Source organism: Phyllobates terribilis, unplaced genomic scaffold, assembly GCF_046119375.1.
Source record: "Phyllobates terribilis strain yellow unplaced genomic scaffold, ASM4611937v1 Scaffold_99__1_contigs__length_5935540, whole genome shotgun sequence".
Taxonomy (NCBI): domain Eukaryota; kingdom Metazoa; phylum Chordata; class Amphibia; order Anura; family Dendrobatidae; genus Phyllobates; species Phyllobates terribilis.
Window position 1 is genome coordinate 4,014,407 of NW_027362859.1, and position 19,425 is coordinate 4,033,831.

The 19,425-nt window shown below is 41.0% G+C and overlaps 1 protein-coding gene across 1 annotated transcript in view; it reads right to left on the reverse strand.

Annotated features, from left to right (window-relative positions):
• Positions 1-1,065: 1,065 nt before the first annotated feature.
• Positions 1,066-19,425, reverse strand: part of LOC141198682 (uncharacterized) — a 35,647-nt gene continuing 17,287 nt past the window's right edge. Inside the window, exons 2-6 of the mRNA XM_073663084.1 lie at positions 9,940-10,398; positions 9,743-9,866; positions 9,455-9,465; positions 9,273-9,363; positions 1,066-6,178 (exon numbers count right to left, since the gene is read on the reverse strand). Coding sequence (XP_073519185.1) covers positions 5,178-6,178; positions 9,273-9,363; positions 9,455-9,465; positions 9,743-9,866; positions 9,940-10,194 — 1,482 coding nt within the window. The 5' untranslated portion in view covers positions 10,195-10,398 and the 3' untranslated portion in view covers positions 1,066-5,177. The remainder of the gene's footprint in view (positions 6,179-9,272; positions 9,364-9,454; positions 9,466-9,742; positions 9,867-9,939; positions 10,399-19,425) is intronic.

Genomic DNA, 19,425 nt, shown 5'->3' on the forward strand with positions numbered 1-19,425 from the left:
CTCTCCTCAGCTTCTGCGAGAATGGCAAGAAAAGTGCAATATTGAGGTATCAACATCAACTGTTAGGAAGAGATGTTTGGAAGCAGGATTGAGAGGGTGCAAGGCCCGAAAGAAGCCATTGATGACAGCCATACAAAGACAAAGGCGAAAACTGTGGGCATTGAAATATTCAAAATGGAGGAAGGAGGAGTGGGAAAAAGTGCTATTTAGTGATGAAAGCACTTTTTGCATTTTAGGAAATGATGGCAAGTCTTATGTGAGAAGGTTTCCACATGAAGAATACAAGCCAGAGTGTTTGAGCTTCTCTGTGAAACATCCGATGAAAGTAATGGTCTGGGGCTGTATGGATGCCAATGGTGTTGGAAGGCTTCATATTGTGGAGGATATGGTTAATGCAAAAAAATGCATAGACATCCTTAATAAGAAAATGCTGCCTTCTGCTCAACACCTGTTTTTCAGGGGATTTTATCTTCCAGGATAATAATGCTCCTTGTCACAGAGCTAAGGCAGTAACGGAATGGAAAAAAAAGAACAAGGTGGCTACTATTGACTGGCCAGCCCAGTCCCCGGACCTCAATCCAATTGAAAATTTGTGGCACAAGGTATCAATAGAGATATCTAAAAAACAGCCAAGGTCCAAGAGAGAGTTGATTGAGTCTCTGATACAGGCCTGGAACCCCATCATCACTCGTGAACATCTGCAGAAGCTTGTTCACTCAATGCCACAGAGATGCAAGTTGGTGCTCAAGAGCAAAGGCTGGCCAATAAAGTATTAGAAGCTAAAGATGCACTCAAAAGGCCCTTTTCAGGACTCTGAATTAAATAAAAAATAATAAATCTTAAAAAGTAAAATTCAACTCTGTGTGAACTTGCAATGGAAGTTAATGAACTTAGAAACCTGTTCACCATTCTACACACTGTATTGGTGTAGGTATGGTTATGCTGTAAAAAAAATTATCAAAAATGCGCATATCATAACAATTTATACACTTGGGACATTCAAAAATGAGTATGGCATACAATGAGGGATTACAAAAACATATATGTTCCACCAGTTTCACTGTAGAGATGCAGAAGTATGAAATATATAGTTTTCTTCACGCCTATGCAGGACTTATGAACACCACTGTAAAACTAAAGAATTCACACAAGATCTCCAAAATGGGGTGCAACAGGCTGAGGTGCAATACATCCTAAACCCGTCAGCTGGTAATGGCCGGGAGTAAGAGGCAGCTCAGAGATTATTTCATGATCATCTTATCTCTAAGATGGAAAACAAGCAGTTCTTTACAAAGAAAAATATTTTGAACAGGGGGAAAGTGTGGGGCATCTTCTGTCTACCGTAGATAAATCAAAGGAGGATCCATCTTATGTCACGGAAAATGGAGACACCACATCAGGAAACAATAATGTGCTAAATGCCTTTCATACTTACTATTCTAGTATTTATGAATCAAGATTTAGAGGAAATGAGGACGAACTTGGATTGTTTCTTGAGGATATAAAATTACCTAAGTTTAAAGAGGAAAGTAGCTCCTAGGAAACCCACTGACAATGTCTGAACTTGAGGACGCATTACAGTCCCTTGGTAATGAAAAGGCACCGGCTCTCATGGACTGCTATGTAAGAATATAAGGATCTCCTAATCCCTAAACTATTAGATACTTTTAATGAAGCATTAGAATCGGGTCACACACCAAAATCTACGAATGAGGCAATTGTAGTGGTCCTTTTGAAATCAGGGAAAGACCCGCTGTCATATCGTCCCATTTTTCGGTAGACACTAAAATTATTGCAAAGGCCTGGAAAATAGATTATTTCACATTATTACAGAGATTATTCATCAGGATCAATCAGGCTTTATGCCAAACTGGTCCACAGCAATAAATTTACGAAGGCTTTTTTTGCATATTCATAAATCAGATGTAATAATAGGACATAAAGCTATTCTTTCTTTCTCTCTCTATGCGGCTAAATCATTTGATGGCGTAGAATGGAAATACCTGTAGAAGGTTCTGAAAAGGTTTGGGGTGGGTTCCAAATTCCTATCATACATACAGGTTTTGTACTCGGGACCTCAGACTAAAATAAGAACTAACGGTCTCTTATCTGCTTCAATCACGTTGGGGAGGGGCACACGGCAGAGATGCCCCTTGTCTCCCCTCCTTCCCGCGATGGCCATTGAACCTCTGGCCTGTATGTTGTGTGCTAGTCCAGATATTGTAGGCTTTAAATATGGTAACTTAGATGAATGATTTTCACTCTATGCTGACGATTTACTGATATATATATACACAGTTGAAACCAGAAGTTTACATACACTATATAAAAAGACACATATGCATACTTTTCTCAATATCTGACATTAGTGATGAGCGAGCATGCTTGTTTAACCCTTTAAACAAGCACGCTCGGGTACTCGCAGAGTAGTTTCGGCGTGCTTGGCATTTCAGTTGAAGCAACCGCATCTGCATGTGTCGCAGCTGTAACACAGCTGTGATATATGCAGGGATTTCCTGTTTGTTAGGCAATCCCTTCATGTTTCACAGCTGTATAACAGCAGCGGATGATGGCGTAAGCTGGTAAGATTGTGTCAATATCCACCATGAAACGAGTACTGTATCAACATGTGCTGAAAGGCCACTCTGCCAGGAAGAAGCCTTTACTCCAAAAGAAACATAAAAAAGGAAGATTAATATTTGCAAATGCACACTGGAATACAGACCTTAATTTTTGGAGACATGTCCTGTGGTCTGATGAAACTAAAATTGAACTTTTTGGGCATAATGACCATTGTTGCGTTTGGAAGAAAAAGGAAGAAGCTTGGATGCCTAAGAATACCATCCCAACTGTGAAACACGAGGGTGTCAGCATCATGTTGTGCAGTTGTTTTGCTGCAGGAGGGACTGATGCACTTCACAAAATAGATGGTAGCATGAGAAAAGAAGATTATGTGGCAATACTGAAGCAACATCTCAAGACATCAGTCAGGAAGTTAAAGCTTGGGCGGAAATGGGTCTTCCAAATGGACAATGACCGAAAGCATACTGCCAAAATGATAACAAAGTGGCTTAAGGATAGCAAAGTCAATGTTTTGGAGTGGCGGTCACAAAGCCCTGATCTCAATCCTATTGAAGATTTATGAGCAAAGCTGAAAAAGCAGGTGCGAGCAAAGGTGACCTATAAACCTAGATCAGTTACAGCAGTTTTGTCAGGAGTAATGGGCCCAAATTCCAACCAACTATTGTGAGAAGCTTGTGGAAGGATATCCCAAACTTTAGACCCAAGTCTTTCAGTTTAAGGGCAATGGCACCAAATCCTAATGAAATGTATGGAAACTTTTGACTTTGCAGTAAGTTATAAAAATTCCTTAAAACATTCTCTCTCTCTCATTCTGGCATTTGGCAAATATTATAAATTATGGTAATCATAATTAACCTGAATCGGGAAAGGTTTATTCTGATTTCATGTCAGATATTGAGAAAAACATCATATGTGTCTTTTTATATAGTGGATGTAAACTTCTGATTTCTACTGTAGGTGATATCCAGAAGTCTATTGATCCTATTCTGAACATTATTGGAGAGTTTGGTGAATGGTCAGGACTGTCCATTAATTGGGATAAGTCGGTTATTCTACCATATGATGATATCCCTAATTCCAGCATATTAGAACATACACGAATACAAACGGTTGAGAAATTCTAATACCGAGTATAAGTATAACGATAAGATCTCCGGATTACATTGTACTGAATCTATATCTTCTTCTGGAAAAGATTAAAAAGAAAATCGATGTGTGGTGGAGATTACCATTATCAGCTGTAGGAAGAGGGAATTTATTAAAAATTATATTGATGCCCCAACTCTCATACATTCTGCATAATGCCCCTATTTGGATCCATAATTCCCATTTTCAGAAAATTCATAGCAAGTTTCATTGTCTTATGTGGAAAAAGAAATCGGCTAGGATAAAATGTGAATAAAAGTGACAAGGAACCTGGTGGATTGGCGATTCCTAATGCACTAATATATTATATTGCAACATTTGGGTGAGTGGCAAAGTGCTGCAAACCCAAATAGTATTAAGGGGTTAATTACCTCAGGAACACCGTGGAATATTCCTATTCATATAGTGGAACTGAATGACCTCGCACACAAGAGATCAATATACCCTACACTTGCTCTACTCTACAAGGTCTGGGATAGGGGTAAAGATATAATGGAAATAGGAGACTGCAATGAATCTACACCTATATGGTTTAATAATAAATATGCAGAGGTCTATAAATTAGAGGGATTCCGGAGTTGGGAGGATAAAGGAATATATACGATATAAAACATTGTCTGAAGGAATACTTAAGTGCTTTGATAAATTAAAGGGGGGATTTGGGTGACAAATAAACAATTCTATAAATATCTACAGTTTCGGCATTCATTTAATGCACAATCAAGATGGACGCCCTTTTAGGTAGAAAATAATACTTTTGTCTATTATAAAGAGGGTATATAAAATAGATATTGAACCAGACTAAAAAAATGCCTATTCGGTATATTAGAAGATGATATGGAATTTGACCCAATTTCAATAGGGATTTCACATATTTTATTTCAAGCTAGGAAACATATTGCATCCAAATGGATTAACCCCTTACCTCCAGAAATGAGTGAACTAAAAAATAGGATAAATAATATTATCAGATTAGAAAAAGGGGTATATAAAAAACAAAACTGAATGAATAAATTAGACAAAATATGGGGCTTATGGTTGGATACACCTGGAATGCCATCAAGGGGGTTATTGTTGGAGAGACAATGACTTATGGGAGAAGGGGGCTAATGGCGAGGTCTAATGTTTCATTGTAATGTGTATTGGAATTCCCTAACATGTGGTATAGGTAATATAGCACACCTATATGTGTATAGGATTATAATGCTTATTACAATATTATGGTTATATAAGAGATTTCAAGAATGTGAAATGTTAATTGTAAGATATAGTAACTGCAAGTTATCAGACGGTAATGGGCAAGCTGTAGGATATATAGGACAGATGCATGTATGTCATCCCTATGATATGTTATTTTTTTATTGTATGTACTGGTTTCTTGTTTTGTAAAAAAAAAAAAACTAATGAAAAAAATCTCAATAAAAATTTATTGGATTAAAAAAAAAAGATTAGAAAAATGGCTTCTCCCCTGTGTGGGTTCTCTGGTGCTTTACCAAAGCTGATTTATGGTTAAAACATTTCCCACATTCTGAACATGAAAATGGCTTCTCCCCTGTGTGAGTTCTCTGGTGTTTATTAAGATGTGATTTATGGTTAAAACATTTCCCACATTCTGAACATGAAAAAGGCTTCTCCCCTGTGTGAGTTCTTTGGTGATTAACAAGATTTGATTTCTGGGTAAAACATTTCCCACATTCTGAACAGGAAAAAGGCTTCTCCCCTGAGTGAGTTCTCTGATGATTAATCAAAACTGATTTTTGGTTAAAACATTTCCCACATTCTGAACAAGAAAAAGGCTTCTCCCCTGTGTGGGTTCTTAGGTGACGAACAAGATCTGATTTAAAGTTACAACATTTCCCACATTCTGAACATGAAAATGGCTTCTCCCCTGTGTGGGTTCTCTGGTGACGAACAAGATCTGATTTAAGGTTACAACATTTCCCACATTCTGAACATGAAAAAGGCTTCTCCCCTGTGTGGGTTCTCTGGTGGATATTAAGATGTGCTTTCCGGTTGAAACATTTCCCACATTCTGAACATGAAAAAGGCTTCTCCCCCTTGTGGGTTCTCTGGTGATTAACAAAAACTGATTTATGGTTAAAACATTTTCCACGTTTGGAATAAAAAAATCTATTATCCATTGTGTGTATGTTTTGATGTTTAAGAATAGACTTTTTGAGGGTAAAAAGGTTTCCATTTTCTGAATGTGAAAATGATTTCTTTGCTTTAGGAGCAGTTCGTTTTGTTCTTATTTTATTTTGATTTTCCTTAGTAGTCGGTAATGAATCAGAAGACAGGACCTGTTTCATAGGATCAGATGACAGATCTTTCCTGTGAAGGGATGATGGTATATCTGGAGTAATGGCATTCACTTCAATTGTATCCTGTGGGATCTCAAGATCATCAGATTTAAAAATCTCCTGTCCATCTGATCTTCTGGTACAGTCATCTGCCAAGAAAAAAAACAATTATTAATTTTGAATAAAATGTCCTTGAAATTTATATTTTTTAACATTTCTACTTAAAATGTCTAAACAAACACATCCCTGGGCTACATGCTAATCCAGGGAAATGAAGAGATATATGCTCAAGTTTAAAAATCAATTTTATTAGACACAAATCTAAACAATAGAGGATTTTAAATATTCCTATATTTTTTATAATTGTGTCTAATAAAATTGATTTTTAAACTTGAGCATATATCTCTTCATTTCCCTGGACTAGCATGTAGCCCAGGGATGTGTTTGTTTAGATTGATTTAGAAGTGGTATGCAATCTTTATTTATTTTTCTATGGGATTCTTGTGTTAATTGTACTTAAAATGTCTGTAGAAATGGCAAGTTATTGACAGAATGACAGTTCACAGTCTAATAGAAAACCTCATAGGATGAACCAGTGGAGCGTAGTGTTCAACTGTTTGTTCATTCTGCAGAAATGATACCAATAAAAACTTCTACTCATCCCACAAAAAAACAAGTCCCCACTCAAGTCAAACAGAAGTTTCCACATTATTAGATTCTCAAAGGTTCTTTAGAATCAACATGGCTTCCATAAACCAATCCAGCAAAATCCGCTCTTTCGAAGTCAAATCCCCCCTCGCTTCTGCGCCCAAACAACATTTATCATCCATGTATTTGGCATTACTATAGTGAGAAGATCCGACTTAATTTAGGGTGTGTGTCTCCTGGAGCACAATCTGGGCACTATGTGTTTGGTAAAAAATGGCCAATGTGTAATTTTTACTCTCCACCATCCACTGCGTGCTAATTTTCAGAAAGTGCCTATGGAGTCAAAATAATCAAAACTCCTATAGATTATTTCACTGAGGGTTATAATTTCCAAAATGAAGTCACTTTACGGGGATTTCTACTGCTTTGGTTTTCTGACATTTTGTCACATTAGGGCTTCTGTAAATGGTGGGTCCCATCTCCTGTGGGATCTGTTCCTGCGACGTCTGCTTCTGTCACCAGAAGCCGCCTTATTCATCCTGCAGGCGGCGCTGGTGATAGAAGAGACGTCAGAACCAGAAGCTCTGGGCGGCACAGGCTCTGCCCAGCCATTAGGATTCGGGTGCCTGTGACCTGTTGAACCATCCTGTCTGGCAGTATGGGTGTGTGTGGTCCAGCTGAAGTAATCTACTTCAGCCAACTGGAAAGCACCGCACCCTACCAAAGCTGGAAGCATATTGCCGGAAGCTGCCAGATACAGCCTTGTTCTCCTCTGGTTCAGTCCTCTGTGCTCAGCTCCCGGATTGTGTATTTGTTCCCTGCTGTGACCCCGACCCGTTTACTGACTACTCTTGTGTCTTCTGATTTTGTATTTTCTCTGCCTTCCTGGTTCTGACCCGGCTACCTGACTATTCTTCTTCCCATCTCACACCACGGAACTGCAGATAACACCGTGGCCCAAGCCTAGGGGTCCCTGTGTAACTCTAGATCCATGTAGAGGGGTTAAATGGTGATGAGCAAGACAATCCCTGGGATCTAGAAAATGAAGTAGATAGCGCCAAGCCTGTTCGTGGTAGCCATCTTTTGAGCTGCCAGGTGACCATGAACAGTGCCCCCAATACATTGTGTCTGCAAACTATTCCAGCAAGATCTGCATTCAAATAGCTAAATGGTGCTCCTTCCCTTCTTAACCTGCCATGTGCCCAGACAGTAGTGTACAACCGTATATAGGGTATTGTCAGAGTCACAAGAAGTTGGAAAATAATTTGTAAGGTCCATTTGTTTCCTATTATCCTTTGTGAAGAATTCCAAAGTTATCACCATATAAAGTGACACGTTAGATTAGAAAAATGAGACCTGATTAACAACACAAAACTGGCTGCAGGAAGAGGTTAAATCAAGTATTTTGGGAACCAACTACTGTAGTCAAAAACTGTGACTATAGACAATAACACATCTACTGAAATAATCAAACTCAACAGTCTCCATCAGTAAATAGTGAGTAACTAGTGGTGAAACCTCTCTGGGGTAATTGGAGTATGGGGCTCGGTGGCTCTTGGCAATCTAAACTATCGTAAGGGACAATATTTTCTGTCAGATGAGTTTCAAGAAGAAATATTAGACATTCAAAGAGAACTTTTTATAATAGTGCAGAGATGAGGTGTCTTAAATTTAGCCCTCGGGCATTGGGAAGACGTAATGGAGACCTTCTTTTAAAGACTACCAGGGAGTTACAGAGACACATAAGTGAGTCAGGCCGATCCCACCACAATAAAGGTATTATACAGAATGAACCTGGAAAAAAATACAGAATAAAAGAGATGTTACATCCCCAATAACAACGTATGTATGAGGGGAGAGCTCCAACACTAAACCGAACTTGCACTCATATATGGTGGACCATTGGAGCTACTATAACTCCTGAGCAGAAGAGTAGAGAAAGTATTAGCGCCCCCATTTCAGGAGAGATTGTGCAGTAATCTGAATTCTTTAGGATTGAAAACATAACGAAATTTATGACGTGGAGTGAATCCATGAAACCAGGGCTGGAGCCAACACATCTCCTGCAGGGGTGAATAAATGTATATTACAGCCATCAGCCACGCACAGCTTAGAGATATATCATGGCAGAGGTGTAATGTTTTCTGTATAGTTTATCACAATCCTGTTTGAAGTTAGATTTAAAATAAATTTTAAAGTTTAGATAAAAGGAAACTCTGCTGTTATTGCATCATTACCCTCCGCTTTCTCTTACAGGCCCATCATATTTTTCTTCAAGTGATTTTCTCACTTGTCAGCACATTCTACATACGCTGACATTTGGCTTTGTAGTTTACAGATCTGGGCAGGTAAGGGTCAGCGTCTCCTAATCCCAGGGGCTAGGTGGATCCTCCAGATTGTAAATTCTACAGAAAAGGGCTTTCACAATTCACAAAATCATTTGAACATTTTCAGATGGAGGTGAATGTTATGCTCCAGGGGCAAAATGGTGATCACACGATTGTGATACAGCCGGACTACCGAACTGATAAAGAAGCCACAGCCGGGGACTGAGAAGAATCTGTGACTTCTCAGCATTTAGTGGTTACTACTCACCTGGGTAGTCATATGTAGGAATCTCCTCTTTACACCACTCATCACTCCTCATATATGTCTCTGTAGTATTAATATGGGTCAGATCTTCACCCTGAAACAAATATTATAAAAGTAACAGACAGATAGAGAAGTCCCATCTATGATCAGATCTAATCCTGCCATCTCCACCGTTCTCATTACACATGTATAAAACCTATAATACTGGTGGATAAAACAAAACTGATAATAAGACCTTCACAGCCGTCTACACATCATAGGGGAGATCTCATGACACCTTCTCTCCATCTACCTGATGATCCTGAGGAACATTGGGGTCTTCTTGTTTACAGTCCTGTGGAAGAAGAGGACGGGGACATCTCTCTGGTGTTGTCCTCTTACTGGACAGATCTGGAGGAAACACATACAGGGATTGAATTCATTCTTTACATACAGATAATTATAGGCCGTGTGTATTTAGTCCTGTCTATTACCTGGTGATGTGAGGGGCTGGGGAACCTCCATCATGACGTCCTTGTACAGATCTTTGTGTCCTTCTAAATACTCCCACTCCTCCATGGAGAAATATACAGCAACATCCTGACACCTTATAGGAACCTGACACATACAATGATACCGTCATCCCCCGATCCCTTTATAGCGTTACTGTATAATGTCCCAGCAGCGTCACCTCTCCAGTCAGCAACTCAATCATCTTGTAGGCGAGTTCTAGGATCTTTTGGTCATTCATGTTCTCATGTACCAGGTGATGAGATGGAGGCCCTGTGATTGGGCTCAGGGGTCTTCCCCATCCCTCAGACACAGGGGCCTGACAGCGCTCACTAGAGGTCTTCTTCACTACTGTGTAATCCTGGTTATGGAGAGACACATTAATAAATCTCACTGCAGACATTTCCAGAGTCCTCACCTCTCCAGTTCTGTCCATCTGTTATTCCCATAGATAAGAATGATGTAATGTGACGTCATCAGAATCTCTCACCTCTCCAGTAAGCCGGAAGAGGATCTCTAGGGTGAGGTGTAATAACCTCTCCGCCATCTTGTCTCTGTCCATATCCACGTTTGATGGATAAATCAGGAAAACTCTCTTATATAGAAGATTGTCACTGAGAGGATCTGATATTGTAGAGATCTGAATGAGAAGAAGATAAGTAGATGTAACATCATAAAAATCCTGGGTAATAATACAATTACTGGAGATAATAAGAGAAAAATATGAGATTTATTATTTTACAGTATTTAGTTTTCTGCTTTACATCTAATAATAAAACCTATATATTTTAGGCCACAGACAACAAGCAGTTTCTTCCTCGGAGTCGGCAGCTGAATACGTTTCTCATAGACTCATCTTCCATAAAGCTAATTCTCATCTAATTTACCGACACTACAATCGGCATTAGCAATACTGCAGGAGATATTCATTACACGTGACAGGAGAAATAACTACTTCACGATGAGGACGGCATTAGGCTTTCCTATACTGCAAGAAAAACACCAGAAATAAAGCAGATATTAAAATGTTTCAAAAGAAAATTGGTACCAACAATTCTTGTAAAAAGAAAAAAACATGAAAAAAGAAATTTTCTTATTTTTAATACGTTAAACATTTAAGAAAAACAAAAAACCTCTTTTGGGCACCAGTACATAGATGTACACCGCAGGGATGCACAGATGCGGCTGCAACAAAATCCCTGACAGTTTAACCACTTGCTGCTGACAATTACAAACATGGCATCTAAGAAGGTTTGGTAGAGTTTTGCTGAATGTCCCTCCTCCCCCAAGGTCTTGATAATATGGGGCTTCCTAGTTAAGGCCCTGTCACACATAACGAGATCGCTAGCGAGATCATTGATACGTCACGGGTTTTGTGACGCAATAGCGACATCGCTAGCGCTCTCATTACGTGTGACAGGTAGCAACGATCAGGCCCCTGCTGTGAGATCGCTGATCGTTACAAAGCTTCCTGGACCATTCCTGGGTCGTTGAGCTCCCGCTGGGCAGTGTGCATCGCTGTATTTGACACCTTATCAATGACCTCGTTAGCGATTCAGAACTGAGACACGTAGGCGTGCATAAATTAGACTTTTCCGCGCCCCTCGTCCCCGATTGGTGGTCGCTACAGCGTTCTCATTAAAGAAGGCAACAGGATAGCGATTCCGTCCTTTGTTTCTGACCTCGTGCTTGATTGCAGATCCTAGCAGAGTTCTCCGGGCTGTTAATATCCGTTCATTGGACTAGTGCTGATTTTTGCGGATCATTGTAGCGTTCTCCAGCTGTCACTCCGCTTTGAAGAAATCAGGCATCTTTAGCAAGGTAGGTATTGTTTGAGGTCTCAAATGAGTTTCCATTTTTAATTAATTTATAGGACATTTACCAATTATCTGCTATCATTGTTCTTCAGGGAGGGAGGGCTTGGCTTCTATCTGTATATATATGCTTTTGAATGGACAGATATTTTAGGGGTCTCATGCACACGCACCCACACAGCACGTTTTCTGTCACGCTCACTAACGGAATGGAACATGGTTTTCCATGATATTTTTTATGTACAGTTTAAATACTTGCGTTGTTTTGTTGAAAGTGTTCTCATCTTTTCATGTTATGTTTGCAGTTTGCACATCATGGACGACGGGCAGTGTGCTATTGTGGTTGCTGCATTGCTGGTTGAGGAAGCTCGGCGTCAAGATGAGGCACGAGAGCTACAGAGGCGTTCCAAACTAAAGCGTCGCATGTGGACCAGAGAGTGGCTGCAGAAGAGGTCTGAATTGTCCCACATGCAACTTGTAAGAGAGCTTCAGGAGAAGAATCCTCATGATTTTAGCAACTATCTGAGGATGTCAGAGGAATCATTTAAAGAGTTACTGGAACGAGTTACGCCACGTATTCAACGGAAGGATACATCGATGCGTGCTGCCATTCCGGCAGATGAAAGATTGGCAGTCACACTGAGATTCCTGGCCACCGTACGCTCACTCCAAGACTTGCATTTTTCTGCAGCCATTTCAAGGCCCATGCTCAGCGTTCTAATTCCGGAGACATGTAATGCGATTTACCACAGTCTACGTAGTTACATACAGTTTCCCAACACGGAGGAGGAATGGAAAAAGATTGCCTCTGATTTTGAGCAGCTGTGGCAGTTCCCTAACTGTGGTGGGGCTTTGGACGGGAAACATGTCCGAATCACTCAGCCACCAAATAGCGGATCCTATTTTTATAATTATAAGGGCTATTTCAGCATCATCATGATGGCCCTTGTTAACGCCAATTACGAATTTATAAATGTAGATGTTGGCATGAACGGCAGGGTTTCTGATGGTGGTGTTTTAGAGCACACACTTTTTGGAGAGCGATTGGACAACTGTGACCTACACTTGCCTCCCAACTCAGAGACTACAGGTAACCTTAATTTTGTTTTTGTCGGCGATGAAGCCTTCCCACTTCATCCCAATCTTATTAAACCGTTCCCCCAAAAAAGTCTTACCCAGGAAAGAAGAATTTTCAATTATCGTTTGTCAAGGGCACGTCGTGTTGTAGAAAATACCTTCGGTATCATGGCCAACCGCTTCAGAGTTTTTCATACGCCAATTAACATGAAGCTTACATCAATAGACGGTGTTGTTTTGGCCTGTTGCACGCTTCACAACTTTCTGTGTCGACGTGATACAATTACGTACTGTCCGGCTCGCTTCGTGGACTCTGTGGACCTAGCCAATGGGGAAGTGGAGCTCAGTGAATGGCGTGCAAACGATCCTGCAATTGCAGGCCTTCAACCAGTGGGACATGGCAGAAACACCCATGATGCGAAGATCTGCCGCGACAACTACTGCCAGTATTTTAACGGTCCTGGTGCTGTTCCTTGGCAGCATCAGAACCTATAGTGGGCAGCTACTCATGTTTCTACACTACTGACATTTCTGTACAGATGTGTCTAATAAACTGTGTGTTCTACTATGCAAAAGCTTTGTTTCTCATTCTTTCAGTAGTAGCAGTAGTCACCGCAGTAAGCAGTCCATCTATATACAGTACAGACCAAACGTTTGGACACACCTTCTCATTTAAAGATTTTTCTGTATTTTCATGACTTTGAAAATTGTACATTCACACTGAAGGCATCAAAGCTATGAATTAACACATGTGGAATTATATACTTAACAAAAAAGTGTGAAACAACTGAAAATATGTCTTATATTCTAGGTTCTTCAAAGTAGCCACCTTTTGCTTTGATGACTGCTTTGCACACTCTTGGCATTCTCTTGATGAGCTTCAAGAGGTAGTCACCGGAAATGGTCTTCTAACAATCTTGAAGGAGTTCCCAGAAATGCTTAGCACTTGTTGGCTCTGTTGCCTTCACTCTGCGGTCCAGCTCACCCCAAACCATATCGATTGGGTTCAGGACTGGAGACTATGGAGGCCAGGTCATCTGGCGTAGCACCCCATCACTCTCCTTCTTGGTCAAATAGCCCTTACACAGCCTGGAGGTGTGTTTCGGGTCATTGTACTGTTGAAAAATAAATGATGGTCCAACTAAAAGCAAACCGGATGGAATAGCATGCCGCTGCAAGATGCTGTGGTCGCCATGCTGGTTCAGTATGGCTTCAATTTTGAATAAATCCCCAACAGTGTCACCAGCAAAGCACCCCCACACCATCACACCTCCTCCTCCATGCTTCACGGTGGGAACCAGGCATGTAGAGTCCATCCGTTCCCCTTTTCTGCTTCGCACAAAGACACGGTGGTTGGAACTAAAGATCTCAAATTTGGACTCATCAGACCAAAGCACAGATTTCCACTGGTCTAATGTCCTTCCTTGTGTTCTTTAGCCCAAACAAGTCTCTTCTGCTTGTTGCTTGTCCTTAGCAGTGGTTTCCTAGCAGCTATTTTACCATGAAGGCCTGCTGCACAAAGTCTCCTCTTAACAGTTGTTGTAGAGATGTGTCTGCTGCTAGAACTCTGTGTGGCATTGACCTGGTCTCTAATCTGAACTGCTATTAGGGTATGTGCACACGATGCAGAAATGAAGCAGAAAATTTCTGCATCTCCCTGGCAGAAAAAACGCATGCAGATTGTGCATGCGTTTTTCCTGCAGAATACATGCGGATCCACATGCAGATTCACATGCGTTTCCGCATGCAGATTGACAAGCGCTTTCCAGGCGATGTTAGCATCACCTGGAAAGTGCTTGATAACTAGGTCACACTATATAAATCCATGCAAACAGCATGGATTTATACAGTGTGAACCGAGAGAGTGTATATACTTACCTCTGATGGCCCGCGCTGTCCTGCTCAATCTGTTCTCCCTCGCCGGCAACTTTGAATTGAAAGACCTGCCGACGTCAGCGTCACGTGACCCGTCACATGACTCTGACGTCACCGCAGGTCCTACAACTCACTGCAAGTGCCGGGAACCAAGCAGGAGCGCTGCGCGGGCCGACAGATGGTAAGAATACATTTATTTTTTATTTTATTCTTGTTTTACAGCTTTTTTAATGGTACCTGGGTGTGGATGAGACTCTCCTCTCCTCCACACCCGGGTACCATCCGCACATTAGAACGCACCAATTACGCAAGTACAGATGCAGTCTTGCGGAATTGGCGCGTTCTAATGCAAGTCAATGGCGGCGAAATCGCCGCGTTTCCGCAAAATTAATTGACATGCTGCGGATTTTTGACCGCAGCGTTAACGCTGCGGAAAAATCCGCATCATGGGCACAGCACATGCGGATTTCCATTGGGGAACATTGCTTCCCTTCTACCATGCGTTTTTCATGCGTTTCCGCGGCGTTTACGCAACTGCAAAAACGCCGCGGAAACGCATGAAATACGCATCGTGTGAACACAGCCTTAACCTGTGATTTCTGAGGCTGGTGACTCGGATAAACTTATCCTCAGAAGCAGAGGTGACTCTTGGTCTTCCTTTCCTGGGGCGGTCCTCATGTGAGCCAGTTTCTTTGTAGCGCTTAATGGTTTTTGCAACTGCACTTGGGGACACATTCAAAGTTTGCCCAATTTTTCGCACTGACTGACCTTCATTTCTTATGTAGTAAGTTCTTAAGTAATGATGGCCACTCATTTTTCTTTACTTAGAATTTGTATTATGACAAGAAAAAAGCAGCTAACAGTCTATTCAATATGACTATCAGCTGTGTATCCACCTGACTTCTGCACAACACAACTGATGGTCCCAACCCCATTTATAAGGAAAGAAAACCCACTTATTAAACCTTACAGGACACACCTGTGAAGTGAAAACCATTTCCAGTGACTACCTCTTGAAGCTCATCAAGAGAATGCCAAGAGTGTGCAAAGCAGTCATCAAAGCAAAAGGTGGTTACTTTGAAGAACCTAGAATATAAGACATATTTTCAGTTGTTTCACACTTTTTTGTTAAGTATATAATTCCACATGTGTTAATTCCTAGTTTTGATGCCTTCAGTGTGAATGTACAATTTTCAAAGTCATGAAAATACAGAAAAATCTTTAAACGAGAAGGTGTGTCCAAACTTTTGGTCTGTACTGTATATACATATGTATACACATGCGTATACAGATACATACATACACGCATATACATTCGTGTACTCGTATGTAAACAGATTCATCCATGTACTCATACATATTTTTAAGTATATAAATATATACACACACACACTCATATACACATACGTATACAGGTAACTATATATACACATACATACTCTCAAACATACAGATATGCATACACATAAATGGCCATTTACATCTCTATATATATATTCATATAAATATATGGACATCCATACATCTGTACAGGAACAATGCACACACCAGTGTTCCCATCTGACTGGAGATCCAGTAGCGATCCCGTCTGGTGGGTGATCTTGTGTTAAAAGAAGGCCGCCCAATCAGAACGCAGTAGCGTTCACCAATCGGAGATGAGGGGACGCGGAAAAGTAATTTTATGCACGCCTTTGTGACACAGTACAGTCCCTATCAAGGTGTGGATTGTTGAAATAGCTGCTGTGTGAAAGCGTCCCAACGACCACCGAGATCGTTAGTTAGATCGCTGGGGCGGCCGAAATCATTGGGAAGTTCTGCATGTTTGACAGCTCCCCAGCGATCATGAAACGAATCTCCAGCGATCCCAAAACCGTGACATAATAACGATCTCGCTAGCGATCTCGTTATGTGTGACAGGGCCTTTTGTGACACAGTACAATTCCTATCAAGGTGTGGATCGTTGAAATAGCTGCTGTGTAAAAGCGCCCCAACGACCACGGAGATCGTTAGTTAGATCGCTGGGGCGGCCGAAATCGTTGGCAAGTTCTGCATGTTTGACGGCTCCCCAACGATCACGATAAGACTCTCCAGCGATCTCAAAACCGTGACGTAGTAACGATCTCGCTAGCGATCTCGTTATGTGTGACAGGGCCTTTACTACGATATATAAATGCCTAATAATGGTGCCTGGGCCTGTAATGTACAAAAGTCTATTAGGCCGGGCCAGAGGAAGCGTCCAATAAGTTACTTTTTAACCCCTTAAGCCCCGGAGCATTTTCCGTTTTTGCATTTTCGTTTTTTGCTCCCCTTGTTCCCAGAGCCATAGCGTTTTTATTTTTTGGTCAATATAACCATGTGAGGGCTTCTTTTTGCGGAACGAGTTGTACTTTTCAACGGCATTACTAGTTTTACCATATCCTGTACAGGAAAACAGGAAAAAAAATCCAAGTGAGGTAAAATTGCAAAAAAAATGCAATACCACAGTTGTTTTTTATTTATTTTTTTTACCACGTTCACTGAATGCTAAAACTGACCTGCCATTCTTATTCTACAGGTCATTACACGTTCATAGACACCAAACATGTATAGGTTCTTTTATATTTAAGTGGTGAAAAAAAAATTCCAAAATTTGGTAAAAAAAAAAAAAATGGCGCCATTTTCCAAGACCTGTAGCGTCTCCATTTTTTGTGATCTGGGGCTGGGTGAGGGCTTATTTTTTGCGCGCCAGGCTGACATTTTTATTGATAACATTTTGGGGTAGATCCGATGTTTTGATCACCCGTTATTGCATTTTATTGCAATTTTGCGGCGACCAAAAAACATAATTCTAGCGTTTAGAATTTTTTTCTCGTTACGCCGTTTACCGATCGGATTAATTCTTTTTTTATATTGATAGATCGGGCAATTCTGAACGGGTTTTTTTTATATTTTATTTTGAATGGGGCGAAAGGGGGATGATTTAAACTTTTATATTTTTTTATATTTTTAAAAACTTTTTTTTTTTTTTACTTACTTCAATAGTCTCCATAGGAGACTAGAAGCAGCAACTGTCCGATCGGCTCTGCTACATACAGGGGACGAGCAGGTCCCCTGCATGCAGCAGAAATGGTCCTGTGCTATGAGCGCCGACCACTAGGTGGCGCTCATAGCGACCAGATCATGACAACCACAGGCGTCTGCTGCAGACCCTGGGTTGTCATGCCCACTCATCGGTGACCCACGATCACGTGACGGGGTCGCCGGTGGGCGGGGCTTAGGACGCGCTTCCAGGAAGCGCGCGTTAAATGCCGCTGTCAGAGATTGACAGCGGCATTTAACATGTTAACAGCCGCGGGTGGATCGCGATTCCACCCGGGGCTGTTGCGGGCACATGTCAGCTGTAAGAATCAGCTGACATGTGCTCGGTTCAGTGAGGGCTCAGCGCAGCAGCCCTCACTGAACGGGGGGTACGCAAATGTGCGTACTAATACGGCAAGGGTAGTTAAGGGGTTAAAGCCCCCAGACACATTAGACTAAAGCTGCATGAAAGTTGGTTGACTATATAATGTATTTGGGGGCCTCCTGACAGATGATTTCAGGGCAGAGAAAGATCTGGCATCCTGAATTTCATAGGCTAATCCGTTTGTTTTTCCTGTAGATAATCCACCACTAGAGGAGTCTGGAGGTGACTCTCATACAGATCACAGGAAAGCTGGAATATTTGTGAGTATGGGGGAGTCAGGAGAGATAGCCGTCTGCCAAATGACAGCTCAGCCACCACTTATCTCATGTGTATGGGGCCGTTAGTATTACAGTGACAGGCAGTGATGATACACCGCACTACAGTAGTACAGTGCATCATCTGAGCAAGCAGAGGCTTGTATGTTGTATGATCGCACTAATGAGAGTTGTTTAAAAAAAGTTTAACATGAAAAAAAAAAATCAGTTTTAGCAACAAGAAACATCCGTCACTATAGGAACAACAGACTCACTGCACAATATTGGTTGAGTCACGTCCATAACAACTTTACTATACTCTATTATCCTATAGACATCCTATACACAGTGGAGTAGACTGAAATCACAGATCCCAATATAAAACATAAATATAACCATATATATATATATATATAACCCGGACCAGATGGTATGGAGATGAATGAGGGAGGTCAAAGTCCAAAAATAAACTTTACAAGAACTTGATATACATCAGATAGCAGGCACAACACTTCATGGATGCTTCTTCTGTATTATGCAGTCAAGAACCAGTTACACGTGTCGGTACTTAACTTTTGTTACAAGCTAAAACAGTCCAAATCATTATAAGTAGGCCAAACATCCCCTGTAGGGGCCATACAGGTAACCTCAGCTCCCAGTTGATTTCCGAGTACAGTTTATAAGACGCAATATATACAGGGTGGGCCATTTATATGGATACACTTGAATTAAATGGGAATGGTTGGTGATATCAACTTCCTGTTCGTGGCACATTAGTATATGGGAGGGGGGAAACTTTTCCAGATGGGTGGTGACCATGGTGGCCATTTTGCAGTCGGCCATTTTGGATCCGACTTTATTTTTTTTTAATGGGACTCATGTGACTCATCAAACTTATTGAGAATTTCATAAGAAAAACAATGGTGAGCTTGCTTTTAACATAACTTTATTCTTTCATGAGTTTTTTACAAGTTTATGACCACTTATAAAATGTGTTCAAAGTGCTGCCCATTGTGTTGGATTGTCAATGCAACCCTCTTCTCCCACTCTTGACACACCGATAGCAACACCACAGAAGAAATGCTAGCACAGGCTTCCAGTATTCGTTGTTTCAGATGTTGTACATCCCGTATCTTGATGGTGTGTGGTGTGGTATATGGGGTACAAATGTTAGGGTGAACACTTTGGTATGTTCACTAGTTTCC